This window comes from Helianthus annuus, chromosome 9 (genome assembly GCF_002127325.2).
Source record: "Helianthus annuus cultivar XRQ/B chromosome 9, HanXRQr2.0-SUNRISE, whole genome shotgun sequence".
NCBI classification, from domain to species: domain Eukaryota; kingdom Viridiplantae; phylum Streptophyta; class Magnoliopsida; order Asterales; family Asteraceae; genus Helianthus; species Helianthus annuus.
Window position 1 is genome coordinate 104,784,814 of NC_035441.2, and position 15,302 is coordinate 104,800,115.

A 15,302-nucleotide genomic window follows, 5' to 3' on the forward strand; every position below is an offset into this window, starting at 1 on the left:
GACTCTGAGACATTGAGACCTGTCATATTGAGACTTTGAGTAATAAGACTCTAAAACACCAAGACATTAACACTTTGTACATGACTTTATGTTTTACGTTGCACACTATAACTCTGATGGGATTTGCATGGGTAGTCTTGTCTTTCTCATGTTCTAAGTCTCATTGTTGTTCTTATACAACCATTTAACTTATCGTCGAGCTGGTGGACAGGTACTGAATAGTACTATTCGGGTTGACACCCTACTCATGTTGTTGGTCTGCTAGCTAAAGTCAACAAACATCATGTTTAGACACTTGAGTGAATATACTCCATGTCATGTTATTGTTCTTTTGAATGTCAATATCTGACATTAGTGGGGGTACATCGTCAATAGGCTTGGTGTGGGCTCATGGCAATTACATCACCCTGGTTTTGCTGGTACATGAACATACGGACTTTGACTTTGACTCTAATCTCATTTGACTCATTGGTATAAACTTATTTTGTGACAAAACCTTGTAAACTCATTAACTTTATAGTTGACTTTGTCTAACATGTGTTTTAGGTCTGGACATTAAAGACTTTACGACTAGACATAGACTATGAAAAGTTCAAACTTAAAGACTTCTTTACTAGATGTATAAGACTTTGTCTTTGTATTCTGAAATAGATTTGTTCAGGACTATGTATCAATCCTTTTAGACTTTTCTCTTGTAAACCATGTGTTCATGATTGATGATTGTTACATTACCGCGTTTCCGCCTTGGCGTGGGTATGACAAGAAGTGATGGGGTGTCATAGGGGGAAAGAGGTGTGGAACCATGACAACGCGGAGCCGTTAGGGCATGGGGTACATTGGGATGCTTAGGTGATGTTTACGTTGCACCACGTGAAATCAACTTTTTTCTCAACGAAGCCCAACTCCACGCCACAATGGATGCTTAGGTGACGTCTACATGGCACTACGTGACATCGCCTTTTTTTCTCAACAGAGCTCCTACATAACACATGAAATTAGGGCGGAGTTCGGCTACAGTACGAATATTCGTTACAAGATGCTTTTTTCGTATGATATCGATGCCAAAAAGACCGGTACTAAATAGTAAATTAATAGAAAAGTCTATATCAGATCTGTACCGAATTTGTTGGTATGAAACCGATTCAACTCTCACTTGATGCAGAGTGAGACACTGGTGGGTAATGATAGGAGACCCAGGAAAACCTGGGTTCGATTCTTGAGCCAAACGGGTTTTACCGGTAATTTCACCGTCGTGCCTATGGGTGGGTGGGTTATCGGGTCGGAATTGGTGATGGACTCGTGTTACTCTCGAAGCACTCTGTTTAGTCCGGTGGGTGCTCCGAGAGTGCTCGGGATTAATTCTATTTGCCCTAAAAAAAAAAAGGGAATTTGAGTAAATCTAAATTGAGAGAGCGCCACGTCATAAAAAAGGGGGGAGGCGCACGTTAGCAAGAACATAGCAAAGACAGTGAGGTGGGTGAAGAAACTGATGAAACAGGGCGGACATCTCAAAGACATTTCTTTACCCATAAATATTATTTCTTCAACCCACAAATTAATCTGCAACCGATCGATCGATCATTCATCTCTCTCTCATGGAGTCTGCAGCTGTCTTGCGCTCTTTTAACTGTAAGTTCCCTTGTATCCTCTCTAATCTGTTCATGTGATCTTAGATCTGCTTTTATAAATCAATAATGATACAAAAGTATGACTGTTGGAGCACATACAGATCAAATTAACTGTTACATCATGTGTTTTTCAACTGATTCAGCTATATTCAGTTATTACTGTTCTTCTCTCGATGATTTAGCTATAAAACCTAGGCAGCATCCTTATGTGTGATTAGGGTTTAAATAATGAATAACTGTGTGTGTGTGTGTGTGTGTTTGTGTGGGTGGGTGTGGCAGTTAGCACTTAGCAGCCTTAAACCTGGTTTATTAGTTAAGCCTGCTTCGAAAATTTGAAGTGATACGAGCGAGTTCCTACTTTTTACCTGGTTGTTGATCATAAATTAAGATTGGTTCCATAATCGGATGTGGAACGCGTGTTCCTGACACTGGTTAAGTTAGTTGAGACTAACAAGTGCATAATTAGAATGGCTTGTGGTTTAAGATATTGGACTAAATGCATGTATTCCATCTAGGCTCTCATGCCATTAGAAAGGGACTATTTATGGTCCTCGCCTCATAACCACTTTGCTAACAGAGTCTCATTGGATCTTATAATATGAAATGCATAGTTATTAAAGCGAGCGCCCAGGCGCAAATAAGGCCCCGGGCCCAACAAATCGCCCTGAGTGCGCCTCGCGCCTTTAATCTTCAGGTTAGTTCATGTATGCCAATAATGTTATTAAAGCGAGCGTCCAGGCGCACCTAGGCGCAAATAAAGCCCCAGGCCCAACAAATCGCCCTGAGTGCGTCTTGCGCCTTTAATAACTATGATGAAATGCTTTTTTTTTTTTTTTTGTGGAATTGGATTTGCTACTAAGGACATTTTATCTTGCTCATTGTTCTCTGTCACCTGTGTGGGTTGTGTCAAATGTACATGCATGTTTAGGTTATGTCTCAGTTCACTATGATAACTGCGCCTGCAATGCTTCTATCGGTACCTCTTGTACAACTTCTAACGTACTAGATATTAAATCCAACGAAATATCAGAGTTTTAAGGAAATCTGTGCATGTTCTTAGTAATCTCTTATATACAGGGCTTGTACAGTTCACCATTTTTATTTTCCTACCAAGGAGTTGGTTAAAATACATTTGTTATTGATATGTAAACTTATGATTGCAGATGCGATGGGCACTGTTTCACCTTTGCGCCCTGCATGCGAGAGACTTGGTGTGGTTTCCATGCATAATGCATCATTTGGTTGTGATCTTCTTTCTTCTCGGAAAAAGCGGGCAGGGGCTCTTGTGGCATGTGTGAAGTCATCTGAAGTTGCTGTTGTTGAAAAGGCCAATGGTGAGTGGTTTCTTTTAGGTTAAACACCAACTTCTATGGCATAGATCAATCATCATTGTTAGAACAAAATGAAAAATAAACTTGTTTCTTGATGTGATTTTTATTCATAGTAAATGATCCCTTATCATTCAATCCCACTGATACCATAAAGATAGCAAGATGAGACTAGTTAGATCCAAATTATTGCATAAGTTCAACATTTATCCTCTCTATTCACAATTAGTGCGAGTCTTGATTTATCATATAAGCTTTTACGATACAAAAGACTTTCTATTCATTTTTTTCTAAGAATTCGGTTTTAAAGCATCACCAAATCCTTGGTTTAAAAAAGCGAGCTTAAAGCATGAAGCGATGAAGCGCTAGGGTTGTCGCTTTTTTTGCTTTGAGGCGACAAATCACGTGAAGCGTTTTGAAGCGCGCTTTAAGCCCGAAGCGCCATTGGTTTGAAGCGACGCTTCAGCCCAATCAGGTCAGATTTAGGTTTTTAATTTAGGCCCAATAGTCTCTAATAGGGTTTAATTGAGGCCCGTTACTTCTTTACCCTAAAAAAAAGAACGTTAGTAAACATCTTCAGCCGCTCCCTCCCTCTTCTCCATCGATTCTTCATACTTTCTCCAATAATCGACTTTAATTTATGTTTTAATTATGTTTTTTATGTGTTAAGTGTGTTTTTTAATCATGTTTTTGTGTTTATTATTGATTAACAAGTAGAATATATCATATTGATGTGTACAAATATTTTTTTATTTTTTTTTTATTTTGAGCGCTTCGTATACGTGAAGCTCTCGCTTCGCGCTTGAAGCTTCGCTTAAAGCTTTTGGAATCAAAACGCTTCAGAGCGCCTCACGCTTTTTTAAACCAAGACCAAATCTACATTCGTTAAAACCAAGACCTAACAATACCCAATTTTGAGGAAGTCTTTGTAGTTCATTGTGATGCATTAGTGTGAGCTGTGAGGTAACCTAAGTCAATGAAGTCAGCCCATAGCCTCTTTAGCAAGAAGTTAAATGAGACTAGGCACAAATACTTATTTACACCTAAATTAAAGAAGTCTATGCATTAGTCGGCAACTTAGAGCATTAGCGCGGTGTTCAATTATACTCTGAGCATGAAGCGCTAAAAATACATCAACAGTCAACAAAATCAGAAACTGATGCATGCCATGTGGTTCAAGTTCATGCAAGCCTATAGCTTTTCCATCAAACATAAGGTTGGGGCATTTAACAACGAGTTTAATGTCTGAACGCTGCAAGTTGAGCCTATAACAATCACATGTAACTTTGAAACATGTGAGTCATTTTTGGCTTAACTTTGTGATTCAGCTCGCCACTTTGGTTTTAAAGGCGCGAGGCGCTCCGATGCGTTTTGATCCCAAAAGCCACTGCGTGTTACGCGAGGAGTGCACGTCACGTATGTGAGGCTTTCGCTATTAAAAAAAACTAAAAAAAATAATATATGTACATGGTCAACTGCATCATGCTTCTAAATCTTAAGTTAAAGCATAATTCATACGTATTAATGTTTTTACTATAATTATCTATATATTAAAAACCGAATGCAATGAACAGTTTATTTATTATATTATATTCATAACTATAATATAATTAAAAATTAGATACAGTTTTTTTTAGTTTATTATTTTAATACTATAATAATTGTTATCTTTACTTTTTAAGTTTGATAAGTTTGCTGCCAAGCGGTACTTGTATCGAAAATATCGGTTCGTTATCGGTACATGAAGGTAAAAACCATCACCAGCCTGGTACATAAAACGCCAAAAGTCGGTACCGGATTGAGTTTGATAGTCTTTTAGTTCGTGAAATTTGGTACTGCTACCCAGTACCATTTGCTCATCCCTGATCATGGGTACCTTACGAACAACAACGGTATCGTACAACATTTTTTTTTAGTTTTAGGGGTAGGGATGAACTCGGTGCCAACTGATACCCCGGTTACGGTATCGGTATATGAAGGTAAAAACCGGTAGCGAACCGGTACCAGGAACGCCAAACGTCAGTACCGAACAGTTACTTAGGATCTTTCGGTTAAGGAAATTCGGTACCGGTTCCCATTACTATTTGCTCATCTCTGACTACGGGTTTCTACTGAACAACATCATTACCATACAACTTTTTTAGTTGATTCTCTTTCGGTTATTTTTTAGTGTTTTTTTCTACATTTTCTTTAGCAGTTCCGTGTGCAACGCGCTTGTAGTGATTTCAAACACATATAAACACAGACTAAATAACAAAAGAAGTTCGCCGCAACGCGGCGACAGTTTTTATAACTAGTACTAATAATCTTCATGTGTGGTGTTTCCATCTTAAGGATCTGTGGAGAAAATAACTTCAACAGGTGCAACTTTTCCTAATGGCTTTGAGGTGAATTATTTAAACATAACTCTATTTACCTCAATTACACTGTGTGTGTGTGTATGCATATAAGTTTTACTCACATTCTTACCATTTGTTATCAGGAACTTGTCCTTGGTGTCTGTGACGAGACACAGATTGCCGAGCTGAAAATGAAAGTAAGCTTGCTCCTCTATTGGCAATTAAATGCCGTAACTATATAATTGATATTAAATATGAAAAGTATTTGTGTTTGTATAGATTGGTGGATTTGAAATGCATCTCAAGAGAAACATTAAATCAGCAGAAGCAATCATCCCTATCGCTTCGCCTACAGAAGCACCACCGATCCCTAGCAAACCAATGACCGAATCCGCCCCTGCTACCCCACCACCGCCACCCACTTCTCAAAAAGTCACCCCGTTTACAAATATTCCTGTTGAGAAGTCAAAGAAGTTAGCAGCACTAGAAGCTTCTGGAGCTAGTGGATATGTTCTAGTCTCGTGTCCAACGGTATAATATTGCATACCATATTACCATATATATTTTCTTTATGCAAAAAGCTTTACAGGTTCATATTTCATAATCTTTTTTTTTACTATTGTCAGGTTGGAACATTCCGGAAAGGCAGGACACTCAAAGGGAAGAAGCAGCCTACTCTTATTAAAGAGGTAAATTCCTTTTTGTGGGACCCTTATTTTTTGTAGTTACTTCTAGTAGTCCGTGAAACAGGATCTGATTGAAACAAATACGTTTTGTTACGGGTCGGGCTGAGCAGGAATATTCTGTGTTAGTTTGTCAAAAATGATTACCAAAAATATTGTTTTTGTGACAATATAACTTTTTGAGTAGAATGACTTCGGGTAGTTATATGCTTTAGGGGGTTTTGGCCCGTTTGGCCCTTAAAAGATGAAACTTAGCCCATATCGGCCCATTGATAAGTAAATGGGTTGAAATTGACACCTTTAAATAATATTTAATACCATATTACTGGATGTGTTTGTGTTTGCGCTTAAACAGGGTGATGTTATTAAGGAAGGACAAACTATATGCTATTTGGACCAGTTTGGCACCGAGCTTCCTGTGAAGGTGAGATATTATTCTATTTTCTCTACTAAATAATAATATTATATTGATTATAATAATAATAATAACGTGACCTTATATTTTGTGAAAATCGTTATGCAGTCGGATGCAGCTGGAGAAGTCATAAAGATCCTCTTTGATGATGGAGGTAAGATATCCCGTTCAGGTTTTCTGGTTGTAGAACAAATAATAACGGATAAAGAATTCAATTTTTATGTATTTTTTGTTAAAAACATTGTTATTTTTTGTGTTTTGACATGTAATTTTGTGAATCTACAGAGGCAGTCGGGTACGGGGATCCCCTCATTGCAGTGTTGCCCTCGTTTCATGCTATCCAGTAAATTAAGATCATCAGTCACATTCGCGTAGTTTTTGGGGGTCCTAAGGCTTTGTGGCTTACTTCTGATCTCGTATCTTTTGTATTCTTCTCATTTGTAGCGTTTTCTAATTTGCCAATTTTTGTGGGATGGAAATGACTTCAGATCTGCAACAAGAAACATAACAGATCATAAATTTCGTCGACTTGAAAGTTTATAATCTGTATGTCATATGCCAGGATTATATATGTTTCTCGACTTTCTTTCGGTTACTTGTACAAGCATATTGACCCGAGTTTAGGTAGAATTTTGGTGTGGTTCGCTTCGTCGACCTCTTGCTCCAAATCTATTGTCGTGGTCAAAATATGAATGTAATGGTAAAATCATGGTCCATCCTCACCACAAGAAGGCTGTGCAGACCATGTTACCTCAACTCCTACCGACGTAACTTTCTTTTCTCTATAATGTCTTCGGTAGCCTTCACCACATCCTATGATACATAATCGAAGTAAACCATTCTCGTAACACCAATTTCTTGAATCAAAATCAAGTATGGCTGCCAATGATGCTGTACATGTTGGTCATTATGATTTTCAACATTTGTCTTTACGACTTAATGGTGGTTTAATTTCAAGTAGAATGATCAGAAGTCTATTATGACTCGGTTTAATACTGATAATTGAATTTCTACTGAAGTTGATCCTTTTGGCTTTAATAGGAGGATTTTAAAACATGTTCATCAATTCTGAAACATCATAAGTTATTTTAGTTATGTTTTCTTTGAACGGTGAACTTCATGTAAAAGGTTACCACACTCTATTCTACCTCCATTTTACCCACATGGAGGTGATTGGGCTTAGCGCTAATTTTGATCATTTTGAACGTAAGCATGGGCTAGTATTCGCTTCGTATGCCCATATACTTCTAAACAAAAATGTGTCCTTTGTACCATTAAAATTTCATAATGATCATTATTCTAAGTTTTCATTCCTATCATTTCTTTGTTTGAAGCTCTTAACATTGTTATTCATTTAATAAATCTTATTCCCACGACTACCTTAGATTTTCGAGCTTAATGTATTTAGTTGCCTTTGCTATTCTAATGTCTCTTTCACTGTTCTCACACCCCTTAATGTATCTCCTTATTAATTATCATGCATCTCACTCTTCTCAGTTCTCAAACTAGTGATTTGCATTTTGCAACCATACGTTCACACTCAAATATCTATAATCCCTTAAAAATAGTAACCCTTAGTTTTGAAATTAGATGTTTATATGTATAGTATTTATTTACCGCTTTCAATTAGAACATGTTGATACATACTATTTTTGTAACTTTAAATTATAATACAAAGTAACAATTTAACGAAAAAAAAAAACTGTTAGAAACCATTAATCTCTCAAAATTGAGCTGTCAAATCACTAAAACGTCTGGTTCAGCCAACCACTCAACCTGGCCAATCTGATTTAACTGTAAGATTTTCACCAAAACCTACTTAATTAGACCATAAAATTCCATTTCACCCGTTTTCATTCTTTCTAGAGGTGCATAAATCAGATGTTGGGCCAAACCAGTTCTGGGTTAAAAATAGTTAGGGTATGGTCAACAAGGTAAAAAACAAGGTATGACAATACCCGGAATTGTTGGCCCATGCCCTTTGATCAATTACAAGAAGTTCGACACTTTTATTAATAAACCAGAAAATCAAAATCCACATAGTACATCAACCATAAACCCTCTATTTATACTAATAAGTACTTGCTAAATAAGTTATCATAAATCAATACCAACTCAAGCTAGTAATTAAACAAACGATAATTTAAACTAATAATTATCCCTACCCGTTTAAACGTTACTTGATAACCAAGTCGGCCAACCAACCTTGTCCGAACTTCTTTTCACAATCTTTATGTTTTTTCCGGTTTCTCTCCTCTGACGATTTTATCCGAAGCATTATACCCTGGTCAGGTTAGAACCATGTTTTGGAGAGAAAGTCTCAGGCTTTTCAAATTTGTTTTGGGTTTTGAACGGTTAAGTCGTTTATGACTAGATTGGAATCAGGTTTAAATCATAGTGTATGAAACCCTACATATACCTAACAGGTACAATTGGATATGAAACATGGTAGGGAATAGTCAGTTGTATTTCTCGATGAGGGCAAGGAAGGGATATAACTCTGTGGTAAAGTGTCACCTTGACATGGTGAAGTTATCAGTTCGAGCCTGATTATCAGTTTTAAGCATGGTTGTAAAACACGGTTTCCAAGGCCGAGTAGTCGCTACAAGGTAGGCTGCCGATGAGACTTTCTCTAAATCTGCCTAATTACTCGGAATCGATTAAACGCGGTCAACTCGGCCAGAATCGGATCTAGTAGGTCAATTCGGGTCGAGTTTGACTTAAAAAATAATAAAACATAGAGTTAAATGCTTGGGTGGTCCCTGTGGTTTGCAAAAATTGCAGACTTGGTCCTAGTGGTTTACTAATTACACGCGTGGTACCAAAACTTGTCAAAAATGCACTCGGTTGGTCCCCAGCCCTAACATCAGTTAAATATCTCTGTTAAAACACCCATGTGCTTGACACATGAGGGTAATTTGGTCATTTCAGTCTAGTTGGTCCCCCCACCCCCCTTCTTTTTCTTCCCCAAACCACCACCACCATCTGTCTGCATTTAATTATATGCTTCAATTGAAACCCTAACTGGTCCCCCCACCCTCTCGTTTTTACATTGAAAAAAAGTTGGGGGGACAATGAATCCATCCTCTCCACAATAATCAAGAAACCCTAGAACAACAATAATGGTGGAGTATTGATTATCCCCCAACTCAGCTACCATTCTCTCATATATCCAATTCAAATCATCACTCATTCAATTTGCTCATCATAATCCTGTATGCGAATTCAAATCATCACTCAACAAACACAAAATAAGTTATCTTCCTTCTAGATTGTATGCGAATCAAGCATTGCTGCTATAAACTCTCCATAATCTATGGCACCACTATGGTCTATATCAGCATGCAAAGAAGATGATGTTATTGACGATGGATACAAGACGGTTGACAAAACCAAACTATATAGATTATTACCGATTCCATTAATTTAGTGATTTCTGAATCTCTTAATGCGACACCAGCTCGTTCTAAGCCTTCCCTTAATTCCTCTAATGTGATTTGATTACTGCCGTCAGTGTCCATAGTCTTGAACATTTCTGTAAGTCCAGCAATGCAGACAAATGTTTAAATGCAGACAGATGGTGGTGGTGGTGGTTTAGGGAAGAAGAAGGGGTGGGGTGGGTCCAACTAGACTGAAATAACCAAATTATCCTCATGTGCCAAGCACATGGGGTGTTTTAACAGAGATGTTTAACTGATGTTAAGGCTGGGGACCAACCGAGTGCATTTTTGATAAGTTTTGGTACCACGCGTGTAATTAGTAAACCACTAGGACCAAGTCTGCAATTTTTGCAAACCACAGGGACCAACCAAGCATTTAACTCTAAAATAATTTATATGACTATTATATTAAATAATGAATATCATTTTCACGTATTTTGCAATGTTTTAAAAACCGGTAAATACTGGCCGGTTATACCGGTGTTACCGTTTCCAGATATAATGTCACACCCCAACCAATGGCGGAAAACATCGGGATGAGACGAAGTGTGAAGATTGCTCGAGACATCATAACGCTAATAATTGTGACAAGTATTTAAATAATCATTTCATTTCATTTCTAAAGAATCAAGTACAAGGTTTTGAAACAAAGTACAACAACACGAATAATAAAATGATACAATACGAATACAATTCTTTCTAAGTGGGTATCTAAGCATCCTACTAGATTCCATGCATCGTCAACATCCACCTGTAACATGTTAAAATAAAGTTCAATACAAAAGCAAAGGCGAGTATACAAGTTTGATACGTACATAGCAAAAGATAAGTTTTGAACAATTCCTCATAGCAAGCATGTGATTCAAGATAAGCCTTTAAATATGGTATGTGTCTAACATATCAAACCAAGAAAACGCAATATGCTCATGACATAACCGAGATAAAGGGGCGGGTCGTTAATCCTATAGCGCTACATATGTCACGGTTTGGCTCGTACGAAGTTAATGATAAATTCGACACATAAGATAAATCCAAGTTTAAAGCATCAAGCCATCACGTATACAAGCATGTTATAGGAATGTTCATGTGTTTAAGCAAAATGTTCATGTGTAAGTTTGTTGATAGATAAACATGTTACACCCCAAAAGTGGTAAGAGTAAAAAGGGGAAAATACGAGTATACTCACAAAGTTTGCATATGCTTTCCAATTATCCAATTATTGACGAGTTGATGAGGTTGGAAGATTGAATGTGTAGGGTTAAAGTTCAAGTATGCTTAGAGTCGAGATTCGGTATTCAAAACAACATAAAAAGTAAGATATGTGAATAGCATGTGAAAATAATCATCTTCAACACTTAACACTTCTATGACACTTGGTAACCACAAGGGTTATGATAATGTTTTCATGAGTTGAACACCCATAAGAATCACAACAAGGTTTAGGTCTTAGGTGATGTTCTACTACTTTAACATATAAACATGAGTTCAACATCAAAGGTTCGAATGAGTGTATATATATATATCTAGGTTAAGTACTACATATTATTTAGTCCAATAATTCAAGTAGGAGGTAGAAGATTAGAATCTTCATTTAGGCACCTCGTGTTATCATAGATGTCATGTATGGGGTAGGAAGGACATGCTTCCATTTAGGAACCCCTTGAATGTTCACCACTTCACTTGGTGTAACAACAACCAAGGAGGGTCACGAACTAGGATTTGCACAATAACATAAACAACCTAACTATAGAGAAATCATCAAATCACGTGAGGATTGTATGTAGGACAACCCAAGTTGTTCCCTAATCACTCATGTATCAAAGGCTATGTTTGACATGATTTGTGGGTTGAAACCCTAGACAAAACACCAAGTTTATGAGGTTTAATCCTCTGATTTTAAATGTCTCAACCTTGTTTTTAAGCTTAACCAACCATGGGATAAGTTGTAAGCATTAGGACATAGGTATGAGATGTGTTGAACACAAGTTACATAGGTATAAACAAGTTTTTGATGAACATAAAAACAAACAGAAAGTTTATGGATGATTTCAGGGCATTTCCAGGTCTGATTTCTCCAAGGAGAAGTCTAGGAATCGAACCCCATGATTATCCAAGTAAGTAGGAAAAAGAATCAAGTGATTTCGTTAAGAAATGAGTGAGTTATGCTCATTTTCGTGAAGGGGTGTCAATCTGCTCGAACCTTTGCTTTCAGCTACGCTTTGGAGGATGTTTTGAGAGTTTTTAGTGTTGCAAAAGTGGTAGAGAGGCTGGTTATAAGTGGTATTTATAGGGGGAAGGATTAGGGTTTCAATGGGTTGGGCTTTGGAAGTGTTTAGAAGGGGTTACACCTTGAAACTAGCCCACAAAACCCAACTATATGGGGCTGAATTTTGCTGAATTGGGGTTGCCATATCTCTTTATTTTTTTATTTTTTTAAAACATTATAATGAGTAATTTTGTTAGTTAAGTTGTGTACTAATATGCAACAATGTTTCCCCTAACTTGTAACAAGGTGAAATATGAAATAAAACATGATTTAACTAGGTAAAAAGTGTAATGTACAAGTATGTAACATGTTTGTAAGTGACAAGTATATGTCACATATTAGATGATTAACCGTTGTATAAATAAGCATATTATTAGGGGTTTTTAGGTATCAACAATTTAAGGACAAACATGGACATGCATCGTGAATAAGTATCGTATAAGTATGAATTACAAATAAGGATTCGATGTACAATGAATTCGAACGTATGAACATGTATGAATATGTAGATGGTGAATTTAAAGAAATACGAATTTTATTTATGATCCAAGTCTCGGATTTTACAACGAGAAGACGACTATAATAATACAAGATTTCCAAAAATAACATTACAAGGCGAGCTTTCTAATTATGGAAAGTACGTAGAAGCAGGGCGTTACATATAAATCCGGTACGAAACACCCCGGTAAATAAGTGAAACGACATAAGGTATGTATGTAATGCCTCGTATTTCCGCATTTCCATGTTTTCTAGGAAAGACGTGACCGCCTTTCTATTTTTGGAATTCCAGTCAAAATCGAATAAAAAAAAAACAGATTTAAAACGCGAAACGACGACTATCGACACTATGTTTACATATATTTATATATATATTTTTTTTATCTAAAATTTTATTTTACGGTCCTAGATAATGTTCGGTTTAAAAAAAAAACGGATTCATAGGAATTATGGGCCACTTAAACACGGGATTGGGCTTGTGGGCCTCGGGCCCAAGCCCACCTAAAACAAAACTTAAGAATAAATGAGTAAACTAAACCCTAATCACTTCAGCTCTCATTTCAGCCGACACCCACTTCCCCCTGTTCTCTCTCTGCAACTCCGGTCACCGGATTCCGGTGACAATGCCGGCCGGTTCCGGCTGTTCGCTGTCTTGTTTCTCCGACCAGACACCCCCCCCTCGACAATCACCCACACTCACCTGCTTCCTCCTCTCTAAACGAACGGCCAGACGCCCCTATGGCGACGGTCATCGGAGATCGACACAGAGAGAGAGAGAGAGAATGCGACGAGAGAGAGAGAATGCGGTGGAGAGAAGGATCGACCAACCACCTCCCTGTGGCGGCGACAAAACAGCGACAACGACATAACATCGACAGCGGCGACGGCAGCCCGCCGTGAGCGGCGGCGGTTTGGTTCAGTTTGGGTCACGTTCTCCAGCGCCGGCATCAGAATTCGATTCGAGTCTCGATTCAGGTAACGTTTTCAGTTTATTCGGTTCAGTGCGGGTTTTGACTCAAGTCGGACCTTGTTTATTTTCAGTTCATGTTCGGTCTGATTCTCGAGTCGGGTTTTGTTTTGTTCAGTTCGTATATCGACCCTAATGTTGTTCGAGCTTGGTTCGGGTCAGCTCATCGTTCGGGTCAACTCAGTCAACTGACTGGTCAGTCGCGAGTTCAGGGCAACGTCAGTCACCAGCTCAGTCGGGTTCCGTTTTGGACTTCGGTCAAACCAGTCAACCGTGGTCAAATCTGGTCAAACGGTCAACGCCTGTCAAACCGGCAGATTCGATGTTCGGTAAATTCTAATGTCTTGAAGCTCATGAAATTAGTTGTGTTAATGTTACTTTAAACGCGAGCCGCGGTGTACCAATGACGCGAATGTTATAGTGTTTTATATGTAGTTATCGTTTTACACGGTTAATAAACTTGTAAAACCCAAACTATTCGAACGCTAACCGTGTTTATAAAACTTGAACATAGAAATATATATATATATATATATATATATATATATATATATATATATATATATATATATATTAATTTTATAATTTATTGTTCCGTATCGTTTCGTACATAATCATTGTTATTGAATTGATGAGTTTTGACAAATTTAAACGACAACTTGTGTTGTCGGGATCGTCCAAAAACAGGGGAAACTCTGCCCGTTTTATTGTGAAAATTCGTAAAATGAAACGTGTTAAATTGAGAAACGAAACTCATCGGTTTTTAGTATTTTTATGAAAATAAATGTATATTTATTTTGATTACACTTCTATAATAATCTTGATTGATTTAACTTAGGATTTTTACATAAACTATGTAAAATATATATATACATATATACCAATTAGAAATACTCTAATTTCCAATTCAATCCTCCGTCATAATCCCGATTACTCATACGCCTTCGTTTGCCATTAAGGTGTCCTCGTGTCTCATCCTCCTAAACCCATTCCCTCGTTAACGCTTGGATAATCGGAAGACTTAGCAATCTGGTGAGTATACTCGTACTTTTCCCCTTTTTACTTTTACCACTTTTGGGGTGTAACATGTTTACCTATAGAAACTTACACATGAACTTTTGTCTAAACACATGAACATTCCTATAACATGCTTGTATATGTGATGGCTTGATACTTTAAATTTGGGTGATTCTTATGTGTTGAACTTATCATTAACTTCGTACGAGCCAAACCTTGACATATGTAGCGCTATAGGATTAACGACCCGCCTCTACTGAAACTTTGGTTATGTCATGAGCAAGTTGCGTTTTCTTGGTTTGATATGTTATACACATGCCATATTTAATGTTTATCTTGAATCGCATGCTTGCTATGAGGAATTGTTCACACTTTTATCTTATGCTATGTATGTACCAAACTTGTATACTCGCCTTTGCTTTTGCATTGAATTATTTTAAACATGTTACAGGTTGATGAGGACGATGCTAAGAAAAGAAATAACGTTGATGCCTAGATACACATATAGACTTTAGGGTTTAATATGTTGTATCAAATTTTGTTATGTTATCATGTTGTTTCGTTAAACTTGTTGTATTTGAATTTCTTGTAATGTTGACTATTTGAAGTTATGAAATGAAATGAAATTTGGATTTTCTAAATATTGTCACAAATAGCGTTATGATGTCTCTAGCAATCTTCACACTTCGTCTCATCCCGATGTTTCCGCCATTGGTTGGGG

General features: G+C 37.3%; 1 protein-coding gene across 1 annotated transcript; it reads left to right on the plus strand.

Moving 5' to 3' along the window:
- The first annotated feature begins 1,424 nt into the window (after positions 1–1,424).
- On the plus strand, positions 1,425–6,988 carry LOC118482039 (biotin carboxyl carrier protein of acetyl-CoA carboxylase-like). Its single transcript, XM_035977483.1, has 9 exons — positions 1,425–1,629; positions 2,792–2,962; positions 5,291–5,343; positions 5,439–5,492; positions 5,575–5,826; positions 5,922–5,984; positions 6,334–6,402; positions 6,502–6,547; positions 6,679–6,988. Exons 1-9 carry the CDS (start codon positions 1,596–1,598, stop codon positions 6,738–6,740), a joined length of 804 nt encoding a protein of 267 aa, XP_035833376.1. The 5' UTR covers positions 1,425–1,595; the 3' UTR covers positions 6,741–6,988.
- The last annotated feature ends 8,314 nt before the right edge of the window (positions 6,989–15,302 follow it).

What these genes read in the sequence shown, in the direction of transcription:
- LOC118482039 (XM_035977483.1), top strand. Translation starts at nt 1,596, where the DNA reads ATGGAGTCTGCAGCTGTCTTGCGCTCTTTTAACT. An exon ending in TGTTGTTGAAAAGGCCAATG is followed by an intron (nt 2,963 to 5,290) that starts GTGAGTGGTTTC and finishes TTCCATCTTAAG; the next exon opens with GATCTGTGGAGAAAATAACT. An exon ending in GATCCTCTTTGATGATGGAG is followed by an intron (nt 6,548 to 6,678) that starts GTAAGATATCCC and finishes GTGAATCTACAG; the next exon opens with AGGCAGTCGGGTACGGGGAT.